This window comes from Tympanuchus pallidicinctus, unplaced genomic scaffold (genome assembly GCF_026119805.1).
Source record: "Tympanuchus pallidicinctus isolate F22 unplaced genomic scaffold, pur_lepc_1.0 scaffold16, whole genome shotgun sequence".
NCBI classification, from domain to species: Eukaryota; Metazoa; Chordata; class Aves; order Galliformes; family Phasianidae; genus Tympanuchus; species Tympanuchus pallidicinctus.
The window spans coordinates 2,730,711-2,745,313 of record NW_026294679.1 but is presented as its reverse complement, the minus strand read 5'-3'; the positions used below and the strand labels follow the sequence as shown (position 1 = coordinate 2,745,313).

At 46.0% G+C, this 14,603-nt stretch overlaps 1 protein-coding gene across 2 annotated transcripts in view; it reads right to left on the bottom strand.

The window, feature by feature from the left end:
• ADAM12 (ADAM metallopeptidase domain 12) overlaps nucleotides 1-14,318 on the bottom strand; it is a 167,678-nt gene extending 153,360 nt beyond the window's left edge. For both annotated transcript variants that reach the window (XM_052676845.1, XM_052676847.1), the window contains exon 1: nucleotides 14,086-14,318. In XM_052676845.1, coding sequence (XP_052532805.1) covers nucleotides 14,086-14,191 — 106 coding nt within the window. In that variant the 5' untranslated portion in view covers nucleotides 14,192-14,318. The remainder of the gene's footprint in view (nucleotides 1-14,085) is intronic.
• Nucleotides 14,319-14,603: the final 285 nt, after the last annotated feature.

The following is a 14,603-nucleotide window of genomic DNA, read 5'->3' as shown; positions in this document are numbered from 1 at the left end:
TGCTACTTTAATAAACATATTAGCGCTTCACTTTTTCTTTTCATTGAAGGTGACAGCAGGGGAAATGCAATGAAACTGTCATTTCAGTGTCATCACTAAGACTGTAAGCAAGCTGCAGGGATTTAAGGGAGATGAGACTTTATCAGGACTATTTTTTCAGTAATTAAGGTAAGAAGTCAGTCTCATTCATTTCAGTCCCTTGGTTCCTCCTTTCCTTGTTCTTCCCAGACACAAGCATATTGGATCCAATCTACAGCAGCAGTGGCTGAAAAGAGGAAAGCATATGTGGGGTGTAACTGGTGACATACTTCCTCTAGAATAAACAGACCTGGCTGTGGCACAACACAAGCTCCAAAGAACAGACAACAATCCCAGACTTTCCCTGTGTCTTTCCCATTTCAGTTGAGTTGCCTGGTCTACATGCTTTGCAAGTCTGAGCCACTGAGCACAGAGGGAACAAGCCTATTACAGGTGCCTAAATATTCCAGATTGATTGCACATGACAGATTAACTGTTTTAATCCTAGGTACTTCATTACCCCCTAAACACTTCTTCATGTGTCACCTTACTCCACTAAATGTGGCAAGGTGTGGTTGCACTCCATTTCAACAAGTCTGAGCTGTGTACAGCAAAAGACTTAAGTATTCACTTGTCTTCATAGCTTCAGTGTTTCTATACAGACTGGCAGGAGGTCATGAAATATCAAGAATCCCACAACATCAAGGATGCAGATTCACATTAGGAAAAATATATTCTGGAAGAGAATATAAATTCTCTCTGAAACAATTCCCTACTTCCACACGTCAGATGACTTCAGCCCGTACTATAATACCAAAAAGCTATTTGCATACAACATATATCAACTGTTTCTCCTCTCACTAAGCATACTAATGGCATCATGCCTGTCAGAGCAAAGAGGCCTAAAAGAAATAAACCATAATACTGGTACTATAAATGGTACTGAGCATGAATCTTGAGAAGACAAGGATGGTGTGCAGGAGCCATAAGAAAGTTGGAAGGCTGGTGGGGTTTATCACACTTGCCCTACCAACACTCTGAGCCCTCTGGAGCACTCAGATCCCGAGGATGAAGAACGTCCATGCAGAGAAAGGGTTCTTCCCCTGTTCCAGCAGAGCCCATTGATAGGCACTTAGCAGGATGCAATGCCAGCACAGGAGTGATAACCCAAACCCTGCAGATTAGGTTCACCTCACAGAGGGGTAGAGGATATCACCTCACCAGCCCAGGAGGGTCTAATTATTACTAATTAGATCTATCTGGACAGCACAGATCATCACAGCCCTTTATTCTGATGATCAGCCATGAAGCTCCCTCACAGAGCACAAATTTATGAAGCATCTCTCAGAGAAATGAGAAAAGCTTGGCCCCGATTTCTTTTTCCTTTCTTGGCTCACTGGAGCAGTCTCAGCTCTACGAATCCAATGACTCAGGCTCTTCCATTATTTTACAGGATTTGCACTCTGCAAGCTCTGTGCAGCCGAGGCTTTAAGAACCCCTATGAGCACAATTCTCCTTCCACAGACACACTGTCTGCATCACTTCCACACAGCCCTATGCCATGGGCTGCAGCTAGATATCAGGAGGCTTCAGTCTTCTGCTATTCTACATGTGCAAGTTGCCTTTCCTATTAACTCTGTAAGTCATTAACATCACAGCACCACCCAAAACAGACAAAAAAAGGGGAGAGGGGAGACAGCATTCACAGACACACAGATATATTGCTCCCTCCTTACATGGCATGGGCTAACAAGTGTAACTGCGATGAAAATACCATGTGAAAAGTGAATCATGTCTACACAAAGTATGGGTTTAGCACTGCCCCTCCTACTTCTACTATTTGGGAACACTTACACGACAGAGTGATGCTTCCGGTGCATGAAGAATAAGGTTACAATGAGCAAATTTAATCTTACACACATGCTTATTTATCTGCACACTGGAAAATGCACGTTGCCTGCAAGTGTTGATAGTCTGGAGACAGACATCAAGACAGGTTTATGGGCGACAGTAATATCTTTATTGGGAAGGATAATTTATTTGGGGGAAACAGAACAGACATGCTTTAGGGCTTGCAAAATCTTCTGAAGCCACAGATTTATAAAATCCGAGATCAATTTCTGTCTCGATTCTCTCCTTCAGTCAAATGTTTTGCTGCTTATCTGGATGCTGTTTCTGTTTAAGTTACTGCAGGTGATAAAAATCACAGCTTTCTGCACAGATAGAGAAAACAATGCAGCCAGGTGATGTGGCCTCTCTCCCAAAAAGCACTCCAGCATGTGCCCAGCACTGCACATTTGCTCGGTTCCCAACTGTTAACAGCATCTCAAAGGACAACAGGACCCAGACACACAAGCCTTAGATAAAGACCCAAAATCAGACAAAGGAGAAGAGTCCCAACAAGACAGGCTTGAAAAAAGAAAAAAAAAAAAAAGATAAATGTGGACGTGCAGAAAAAAATAGAATAAACTTCAGTGCAGCCCCAGAGCAGCCCTGAATCTGAGCAGTGGTTTGGGCTTCCATGCAGGTGAGAGGGCTGCTGGCAGCTCTGAAGGGTTGAAGCAATCACACAGCCCTTGCCCCGGACCAAGTGGAAATCACCATTTATCCCAGTGAGGGACACTTCATCCAGTTTCCTGCACGACGACTGAATAAAAACACCTCCACTGCTCTGCTGCTTATGGGCTCAGAGCACCAGTGCAGCCCACCCCAAAGGGCTTCCTAGGAGAGGAGCCCAATGCTCCTCTGTGCTAATGGAGGGTTTCCATCACCTTGGTACCTTCCTACAAACTCCTAGTGCCATAGATATTACAGACACAGACACGCTGATTTTTCCTCTGCCACCCTTTGTCACTTCTATACATTTTCACTACGATTTCTTTGAAGCTGCAGCCATTAGAATTGTTTGAGTTACATTAATAATGAGGCCTCCTCTCTACAGGGACTCTTGGTATTACAACAGCATAAACAGCGTAATAATTGAAATTAGAGAATTTAGATTTCTGTAACATGCCATTAGAGGGGAAGAAAACCAGGCCATCAATATTGCCAGGCACTTTTATTGGAGCCAGGTTTCCTATCTCTTGTGTCACTCGCACCTTCTGACTCAAATACTCATTTTCCACTCCAGTGAAATTCCACATGGCTCCTCTTGATGCACGCTTGTCTCTCCCTTGTTCACATGGAAAACTTCACCACTGTGTCAATCTGATCCCTATTTTTAGCCTGCACTAAAGGTAGTGCTTTTGATCCTGGAGCAGCCATAAGATTGTGTATTGCCCCTCACTCTTCTTCTCAATAATACAAAAGACAGTTTGTACAAATAGCAAGATGAGAAGATATTATCTGTCAGACACTTTTGTGCTTCTTAGATATTTTTCATCTGCAATGTACATCTACAACTCCTCTTTGCACGTTATCGTGCAAGGTCTTGTTGGCCAAGCACTTGAAAGAGTTGTCATCTTTTTCTTTGCATTTCAGTTCCCTCAAGCTGTGTGCAAAACTCCACATACATGATGTGACATCTCAGTTTAAGGGCCACTGCCTCCTGAAAAAGCCCAGACGCACTTCAGATTCCCCTCTACTTAAAATTAATAAGCTTTTAGTCAGGCCGCACAGTGTATTTCTCCTCATGATAAACAAAGAGACGAGTGCTCCCCAGCGCAGGCAGGACTGGATGAGATGAGCTGATGGAGAGAGAGTTGCCTGGCAGAGCACAGAGCCCAGCTCACATTGCTCATGCACAGCACACTGCAATAGATGGCTGAGCCAGTTCATTTACATCACCCATCTCTTCAACTATACAGGTTTACAAAGCCAAATCGTGGCACTCTGCCTCTTTCCTGGGCAGGCATTGGGAACACCACCTATGCTTCTCACCCCTGTCACTCCCAGGCAATACCCTCAAAGCCCCAGGGACACCCAAGTGACCCCACATCTTCACCACCATCATCACCCACCCCAATGCCATGTGGGGTCCACCTGCAGCCCCACTCTTTCCCACCCCTACCCCTCACATTCTCTACCACAAAAATCAAATAACAGCCAGAGGGGGAAAAAAAAACAAAAAACAAACCACATTACTGAAGCCAAACATTGTCCAGGCACAGATCACAATTTTTTTGCTGACGTCATCCTTAAGAATGGTGGCTGCACCATTTGAAATGGGAATTGTAATAAACAGTGGCTCATTAATATAACAATAAGTCAAATTAGACTAATGTATAATAATAAATATCGGGAGTGCTGCAAAATAAAACATACTGAGAACACCAGTGTGCAAAGGTTAAAGAAAGGAAGATTTGCATGGGGCATGAGAAGGAGTAATTTGCCTTAAAAGTCAACTGTTTTTCTCAGATTCGACACTAAACATGTCCATAAAAACAAGAAGCAAAAATCAGAAGTCCCACCAGACTAATTCCTTCCCATCACACTGCTAACAGCACTTAGCTTCAGAAAGGGCTGCACAGTGTGCCAGCTTCTGCCCTCATCTGTGTGTGAACACAAAGGATGGGCAAGGGTTGGCTGAGCATAAAATATAAGCCTCATCCCCCACTGTAAAGCTTGTCTTAGTTCAGAGCCACAGATGACTTTTTATCCTAATCTTTGCACATCTAGGCAGTACATCAATTCTCTTCACAAAGTCTGGTAAGACTGCTCCTTCCACAGCCTGCCTTGAAAAAACAGGGGTTTTTTTGTTTGTTTGTTTGTCTTTTAAAGCCATATAACGACACACTAAGTTTTTCTTGTTTTTTAACTCCACCCTGATTCCCAAACCCAAGACCTCAGGCATGTGAACACAAGGCACTTTCGGCACACATTCCACACACCTCCCTGGGCATGAGCCCTGACCTCTCCTCCACTTTGCAAAATTACTCCTAGTTCACCAAATCTTTGGAGCATCAGAAGTAAGCAGAGGTCTTCGATGAATCTGAAGATAGGCAGCAGCTAGAAGACTTGAGACATTTCCAAATTTAATGTTCTGTTCAAAGAACCATAAAACCATCAAGGTTGGAGAAAACCTCCAAGACCATCCAGTCCAGCCATCCACCTACCACCAATATTTCCCACTAAACCACATCCCTCAGTACAACATCTAAATGTTCCTTGAACACCTCCAGGGTTGGTGACTCCTTAACTCCCTGGGCAGCCCATTCCAGGGCCCGACCCCTATTTCAGAGAAGTTTCTCCTAGTATCCAACCTGAACCTCCCCTGGAGGGACCTCTCATCCTATTGCTGGTGTAACTCTATAACGTGATGGAAAGCACAGCAACGACAGTAGGGTGGCACAGCCCCAGGCTGGAGAAAGTGAGGATGTACCCAAACACAGCAGCTGTAGACACAGAAACAAAGGAAAAAAAAAGCTGTTTACCTTTAAAAGATCTCAGGTAGAAAGAATCTCCAGCAAAATACTTGTGCTTCCACTGCCAGTCCTTAAATGAGGTCTGGGAAGAGATGGATCCTGGCTCCAGCCCTTCTGGTCAATCAGCTGCACCTGAGCTGCCCTGGGTTGGCCCTGCCTTCCACCAGGTGCTCAATCACTGCTTTAGGCTGTGACTCAGTGTTTCCACTACAGCTGGTCACACAGGAGAAGATTTTGACCCCCACCTTGCTACAACTGCCCTTCAGGAGTTGCATAGAGCAGTAATGCCTACCCTGAGCCTCCCCTTCTTCAGGCTGAACAATCCCAGCTCCCTTAGCTGCTCCTCGTAAGCCTTGTGCTCCAGACTCCTCACCAGCTTCGCTGTCCTTCTCTGGACATGCTCCAGGATCTCAATGCCTTTCTTGTAATGAGGGGCCCAAACCTGCATGCAGTGCTCGAGGTGCAGAGCTCTTTCTGTATCTAACACTCTCTGTGTCCAGCTGGTTGGGTGCAGCTGTGCAGAGAGCCCATGCTGTGCACACCTGATCCTTCACACCCACAGCTCAGCTGAGAAATAGGAGCTTGAGACACACTGATCCCTCTAACACACAGCACCACAAACATGCTTTTTCATATTCCAGCTTTATAAATTGAAGAACTGTCTCCTGTCAACGCTTGTTCTTCCAGGAGCTATTCCCTTCCTAAACCCCATTCTGCCTGATGTGCAACAGGAAGCAGCCCCCTCCCCCATGACATCCTATAAACTGGGGAAAGCCATCAGGGCAGTGTTTTAACCTGGACAGAGCAGTGAGCATTTCCAAGAGAAGGACACTTGCTGCTTGGCAGCACGGTCAGCAACACCGTGCCACCAGCTGAGCAAACCAATGACACATTTGAAGGCAAAAAAGAGAGAGAGATGGGGAAAATAAAAAGGGAAAAACAAAATGTTCATTGTGGAACATACCCCCTAAGCAGTTGGATCATCTTAATCTTCAAGCTTCTGTAATACAACTGTTGGGAGGCTCTAAGTCTGTGCACAATAAAGTGCTTTATTCGGGGAACCGTATGACTCCATCAGTCATTCCAGCACATGTTTGGCACGAATTGAAAGTGAAAAGCATAGCTAAGTCAAATATTTCAGAACTGAACTTGTCTTTCTAACACACATGGTTTATATATTGGTGTAATATCTATATAACTTTTCAGTTCTCATATACAGCAATGTCATGGCTAAAATACAAAATGATGTCTGCTGCACTCGGCAGCATCGCGCTCCTCTGGAGTTAGCACATGTCAAAAAGCCATTTGCTGGAAAATTAAAAGGGAACGATCACACTTGACAGGTCCTCAAGAAAACCTTAGAAATAGCTTTTGTTCATTCTAATTCTTGAATGTCTGCTCCCCAAATCGGGATGCTGCACCACTCTCAGCTGTAACAAAGCCAGGACAGGCAGTTCCTTCCCAGGCGTGCACCCAATATTGCTCTCCTCTGTTTGCAGATGAAATACTGCTCATCACCCACAGTCACTCCAGCTGATGCAAATGAGATTACAGCAATCTTGGGAGAGCATAGTGTGATTAAAGCAGAAATAATGTGAGGAGGATTTGGGTTCTCGTTACACAAAATACATATTGAAATGCATTCAAGGAGAGAAGCCAATATATCTCAATGTCTTCCCTGTTCTCCAAAAAAAAAAAACCATGTGACAAACGGCGTTTTGAGAACAACGTTTGCAATTGACTGCAGGAGGGGGCAGAGAGACTGCAGGGCATTTCAGATGGTGAAAACCAAGCTTCATTGCTGCGTGTAGAATATATCCATATACTTTATTTGAGAAACAGCTGTCCAGTCTCATTTGAGATGTTATTTTGTCTGACTGAAGAATTACTATTAGGATCAGTCCAAAGAAAGAACTGTATTTTTTCTTTTTCTAGAAGAGAATATTTTGAAATTTGGGAAATATACACCAGAGAATCACTGACCTAGAGGGCATTTTGGCACACCTGGTGGTGGGTGGGAACCAGAGGTCCCCATGGAAGGGCCCAGCAATGAGTGTTTGCAGCAAAGGGCAAATCATAAATGCCAGATTCAGACCCAAAGCAGTTTTGAAAAGGAAGCAATATAATCCACAATGATTGTTTGATGATAATGGCTTTGGAGACCTTTTGTCCTCTTACTGGAAATCCCATCTTAAGTGCGCTTTGTTTCCAAGTCATGATGCACACCATTAAAAATGACCTGGTCATCCTCACTGATAAAAACAAACAGGAAAGGACTAACAAGAGGTAAAAAATACTAAGGGTTGCACCCTGCTTTTCCAGCAGGTATATCCAGGATGCCACAATGAAGGATGCTCTACCTGAACTCAACACCCTCCTGGCACAGGCACTATTGGGACACATCATCTTCTTCCTGATCTGCTGCCCCTTCCCCAAAGGATCCCAGTCCCAGAGATTCTGAGTCCAGTTACAAACTCAGCCTTACACCCTTCAGCATCAGAGAGACAGTGCCTAAATTATCACCTATTCAGGTAGAGAAATAATAACCTGTGCTTTACGAGAACAGATGCAACCAAGCCACAGAGCTCTGATATCAAAGAAAACATATTCACTTCGATGAGTCCACATCATTGCAAGAAAATCCAGATACAGCATTCCTATCCAGCTGCTCCCTTCCAAAGAAAGACTGCTTGCCATTGAATTAAGTTCAAAATTACTCCCCAATATACAATTTCCTCTCAGTCTTTTAGAAGGTACCGGACAATCCTTTCTTTCCAATGATTTAATAGCCTCCCCCACCGAACACAAGGAATCCTTAGTGTAACCATATTGAGGAGTGTTCTATCCTGCATACAATATACAATCACCAGTGAATAAAGTTACTGAGTGGGAGTTTCGGTTTTGCCCATCACATGCACACAAATCGCTCATTCAGATGTTCCCTGAGAAATGGCACTGAAAGCAGAGCAAACTCAGCTGAAGCAAATTTCAGTGCTAATTTAGGTAAATGTTCACAGGAAACCATCTGTGGTTCTTTTCTGGTAAAGGGGCTACTGAGCTGGGGAGCTCGTATCCATCATCGTTTTTTGTTTGTAAGGGAAATACCTGCTCCTTGCATTATACAATGCAGGACAAAGAAAAATGAAATGCACCCATATTGAGCTATCACTGAATTTTATCATCCACCTTTCAAACAATAGGAAGAACCATGAGAACTGAGAGTTGCTTAATGCTTTTGAGGGCAGCTAACCTGCTCTGGTCCACACGTGCAGCTTTGTGACAAATGCCATTGGCACTGGATAGGTCCATCACTGACAACTTTGACACCTTTGGGAATAATGAACATTTATTTTTATTGTTTCCTCAGGGCAGGGAGAACATCCAGGATACCTTTCCATGCCACCAGCACCAGCAAGCCCTCAGATCCTTTCAGGCAGGGTTCACGAATAGCCTCAGAGGTTAAGCTAACACCAGGCTGCACAAAGGAACCAGATCCACGCAGCCCATTTATCTCTGGGCTGAATTGCCCTCCTCTGCTGATGGAACTGAGGCTCTTCAGCCCATGACAAAATGCATTGGTGCATACAGACAGCACTGCCAGATGCAGATACTGCTGATGCCCAGCTCCACGTGTGGCCATGCCTATGTGCTCACCGCATTTAATGGAGCATGGCGATGAAGCTCAGAAGTAATTTTCTTTTTTTATGTGACTACATCAAAACAAAACCCCAAAACACTTGAATTTGGTAGTGTTCATGTTCTGATGTATTCAGGAAATATCTGTCATGCATGAAGTCTATCACTTTCTCCTAATCATCTACTTTCAAAATTAGAAAACATGCAGAAGCAAGAGAACAGCCAACTTTCACCACTGTCAGAAAGTTTTTCAGTTTACTTATCTGACAAATGGTACTGCACTGGATTCGTAAGCACCAATGCTACTTCTTTTAACCAAAATTGCAGAATAAACTTGTTAAATCATAGAGTCATTACTTTGGGATGAGAAAGGACATGTTCATCCAGCTGATGACTTTGTGACATCCATCATGTGGCAGATGACCCACTCTAACCCAACACTTCTCATCTTGTTAGCAACAGCAGTGGCGTTTATATGCAGCATAAAAAAATCCAAAACTATTAATTAAGCAACACAAAGGGATTTAATAGAGGAATAAGCATTTCTGATTAGGTGATGCAGCTGGTCAGGTCACTTCTGAAGCACCAAATGCCAACACAACATTTGGTATCAATGCGTTCTTGAACTCCTGAGTGACACTAAAAACCCAATGCTGAGTATATTCTTTTCAGCATGCAACATTAGGCCTCTCCCACTGCTAGTGAAAGGGGAAAAAGATTGTCCAGCAGCAAAAAAGACAGGTAAATATCAGTGCAAGAATGAAAAATCCAAGGAGCCCAAATGCCTGGGGGCACATGCCCCAAGTTAGTGGGTGTTATGTGTCTGTAAGGCTGCTTAAGTCATGCCACTACCAATAGGAGAATGCATGCTCTTCACAGCTTATACAACAGTCAAATAACAAGATTTTATGTCTTTTCCTTAAGAAAAAGCTTTGCGTGTGCTTTGGCTGCATATTGCTAACTCAAACCCTACGTGCACCTCCAGTATTTGTGGTACTGCTGTACCGCTGCCTGGAGCCAGGTGTGAATTCACAGACATTAAGGTGACTCTGCAGTTTAATATCATAATTAGACAAGGCTTCTCCTGATAATGTTAGCACTCAGCTCAGTAATGGATCTCCTAATAGTAACTTCGCCAGCTGACACACCATGAAAGACAATCACAAGCATAAAAATGCAGGTAAGAAAATAAAATACCAAAAAAAGGCATAAAAGCATTATTTTGAGATGACGACAGTGATAGATATAAGACTGGTCAGAGTTACAAACATCACCAGTTCCTTCTGATGGTCACCAAAATCACCCTGGGGATAAACAAAGCCTCCAGGATCGGGAGTCTACTGAAAAACACCACTTCTCCTCGGTTATTATGTGATCCTTTTATCAAAGGGTATGGATTTAACACAGCCCAGAAAATCAAAGAAGCCTTTGGCTTGGCAGGAACCCAAGACCATCGGATGGCTTGGGTTGGAAGGAACCTCAGAGATCACCCAATTCCAACCCTCCAGCAACGGGCAGAGTTGCCCCCCAGCAGATCAGGCTGCCCAAGGTCTCATCCAGCCTGGCCTTGAATTCCTCCAGGGATGGGGCACCCACAGCTTCTCACCTAGTCCAGCTCTGCTGCTGTGTTTTGTTCCTCCAGAAACAACAGGGATTGTCCTCTGTACTGTGCTATTCTCTCCAGAACCAGCAGCAGCCCTACAGCACACCAATCCAAGCCACGTGTTTCAGTTTGCCATAGAGTTGCCCTGGACACTATGCAGGGGCTAAGAGCAGCCTCTGCAGGTGTGACTTAGGCCATGGGCACTGTAAAATGTTGTGCACGTGAATACTGACAAAAGGAAACCCATGTGGGCTCTGGGAAAGTGCACTGGCAGCATGAGATGTGTTAAGAGCACAGTGATAAATCTGTCAGGATTAGGATGTGAGAGGTCTGACCAAGGCTGGTTGGAGGACCAAATCAGCTCTCACATGAATTCAGATTTTTAAAAACAGAATTTCAGGATCAAAAGCATCGCTGGCAGCTGACAGTGGAAGTAACAGATAAACATGGAAAGCAGCCCAAAATGGAGCCGTGAGGTTGGGGATGCTCAGTGCGTCTGGATGGCGACCTTCCCAAAAATCTCAAGGAAAGCAAGAGGTGAGAAAACATCAGCAGCAAGCCGGCGGCTCGCCAGGGAGCGGAGAGCTAATGATGCGAACACGATGGGAAGAGTGGGCATAATGTCCTCAGCTGGTGTATTTTGGCAGGGATCTACGGAGCCCCGCGGGCAGGGCAGCCCGTGCCAGGCTGTCTGCAGGGGAGCAGATAGGGATAATCGTCAGACAAGGAGGTGATTATACACAGACCATAAATATCTGCTCGGACAGTGTGAAAAAAGACAGCGTTTGAAATGAGCTCAAAGTATGTGGGAGAGATCAGCCCTGAAGTGAGGGACAGGGAAAGATACCTCTGTAATTTGTTCCCGTTACGGTCAACGCGGTTGAGATCAGCAGCAAAAATACAAGAAATCTGGCAGAAAAGTTATTTTAATGGAAGGTAAAGAATTTTGGATTGCAATTTTAGGATTTTCTCTTTTCCCGCTGCTCTGCCAGCTAATACCCAACACCTTAAAGAGATTTAGGAGGTTTCCCAACATGCACTGATGTGGAGTTTGCCTTCATACACCATCTCTTCCACTGCCTGCAGATACACAAAGACCTCGATTCTGCAAAAGCTTATACAGAGATTGAAATTTAGGCATCTGACTAAACCTATGGGATCAGATCTTATCCTTCTAGATACCCTCCATCAGGATAACAAAGCAGAATCAGCTTTGCTGTCTTGCCGAGGCCAACACTGCAGTTAGCTCTCCATGCTGTCCACGAGGACATTCGAGGCAATAACCACGAGCTGGCAATTTTGGCAGCTGGAAAACACAATTGTGAAGCTGGAATAATTGGAAAAGGAATTCACTCTGAAAGGCGAGGCTACTCTAATTTTTCTAGCTGTAACCCAGTAATTTCTATCCGAGATTGGAATGGCCACCAGGGCAGCCCCATGGGACTCGTGCCTCTTGCTTTTCCAACAATCATATCTCAAAACTGATTTTGGAGGCATTTCACAAGGGAGACGCTTGTCTTATCACTATTTGTAAGGGACTTCTTTTGCACCTTTGTCTCCAAGCTCGCTGAGGAGCACTGATGGACAAGTCCTGGTCAAGGGTTAAGAAATCCTTTGTCTAGAGGACACAGATGGACAAGTCCAGGCAAGTGCTGGTAAAAGTTGAGGAGATCTTTTGTCTGAAGATTTGCAGGTGTAGGCAACGACAGAGAGAGATAATTAGCAACTTAATGGCCGGGAAGCAGCCTTTTGTGCGGGCTCATCTCGAGGGATATAACCATTGCAGGGGTGCTGCTCTTAGCAAAGTGCCTAGGAGTGCCACGTTGGCAGAAGAAGGAGGATAAAAAAGGGATGGGGGATGTCCTGGCAGCACTGCACAGTGCAAACACTGGATTCGGGGCAGCTGAAGCAGATGTGCAGGGCTTCCAGGTGCCCAGGGGGATGTGAACCAGCACAGCCAAGGGCACTGTTTGTCACCAGGCAGCCCTGCTGGGCCCAGCAGGTGGCTATGGCTTTCAGCACCTCTGCCACCAAGAAAGCAGTAAGGCTGAAGCAGTTCTCTACTAACACAAGGGAAAAGAAAAAAAAAAAGAAAGAAGAAAAGTTATGAAGGGAGAGGATGCCTAAATCCAGCTGAGCTGCAACAGTCATTGGACACCATTGCTGCTCAACATCTGCCATCAGGTGGACAGATGGACACTTCCCAGAGAGCATCAGTGCAAACGCAACCTTAGAAACTCGGCTCTTTAGGAATCCCATAATGCAGGTCATAGGGTTTCCACACCACTCATCATTTCTCTCTCATCTTAATGCTAGATCCAATCTCAGTGTTAGACACAAGCCACCCACCTCCTTAATTTCCCTTTAATTTCACTGCAGGGTCACCCATTTGGGGGTATGCTCATATCTCCATTGTTGTGAGTACACGAAGCAGCCCACCCCAAAGCTCCCAGGCACAGCCAGCTGCACCCTGCAGCAAACTGCTTTGGTGCAAGGTGAGAAATACAAACGGTGAACAGAAGTTCAGTTCCACACCAAGGCAAAGCAAAGCTTCTCGTCCTGTTAATCCATAACATAAATCATAGAATCACATAATCATGAAGATTAGAAAAGACTTCTAGGGTCCCCAACCCTAGCCCATCCCCATCACTGCCTACATCCCTCAGTGCCGCATCTCTGCTCCTGAGCACCTCCAGGGATGATGACCTCCCTGCTCCCCAGGCAGCTGTTCCAGTGCCTCACTGTTCTTTTGGAGAAGAAATTACTCCTAATACCCGACCTGACACCCTCCCGGAGCAGCATCAGGCCATCACCTCTCATCCTAAGTAATCAATTAAATGCATTAACTTCCTCTGCCCACCCTGGGATTTCAGGCTGAAGCATCACCATATCCTTCCCCTAGCAAACACAGTCCCGGGGAAAGTCACCGTGCATAAACGTGGAGACAACCAAACATTTACAGAGCTTAAAGTTACAAAGAACAAAAGTTTGGAACAACACTCAGAGACCCACGCACAGCTGAGCGCTGCTCCGTGCATTTAGGAGAGGATCTCTCCCCTTCTCTCTGCCACAAGAAATCTGCACTGTCAGCTGCGGCTGAACGGCAGGCGGAGGACGGGGCTGCGACCCACGCAGGTCTCCCAGCAGCCGCAGCCCCACTCCCGGCCGTGCTCACACGGGATGAAGCCAAATCCCACCAGTAGGGCAGCTCCTGCCCCGGAGCTGGACTGGGAAGCACCGAACCCAAATCCGTTCGCTGTTCTGCCTTTCCCCACCCCCTGCCCGGGGCCCGGGGAGCGGAACGGGGAGCGAAGTTGGGGGGGGGGGGGGAACGCGGGAGTTCCGCACGCACAGCGCCCGGCACCGCGGGGCTCCGGGACGGGGAGCGGCGCCTGGAAATGGAGCTGGGGCTGAGGAAAGGCTGCAAACCCTCCCCGCGTCCGCCTGCGGATCTCGGGGACTTACCTCGCGCTCGGGGTGATGCTAGGAGCAGCGCGCTGAGGCTCAGCAGCAGCACGGAGGGGCGCGGAGCGGGGGAGCGCTGCCGCTCCGCACGGAGACGCTTTGACATCTTAGCCTGGACTGAGGGAGACAAACTTTCATCAGCTGGGGCTGGAGAACAGCCCCATCATATACAGTTACAGAGAGGAGCGAGCCGGGACTCAGGATGTGAGAGATTTCCTGCATGCAGTTAACTCCAAACCCCTCCTGCTCCTGCATCAGCCGCTGATGAGTTGGGCTCTGCTTTCTTAGGAAAAAAAAAAAAAAAAAAAAAAAAAGTTTGGTGCTTTTTTTTTTTCTTTTTTTTTCCCCTCCGTTTAAAGAGTCCCCCTCTCTCTATTTATTTATTTCTTTTTTGCAAGGCTAATTCTGTTGACCAAACGAACCTACCGGCCGGGCTGGGCTGCGCTCCCCGCACCGAACAGCTGAGCCCCGCACGCTGCTGGCACCGCCCCCCGCACCGCACCGCAGCTGCCCGGTTT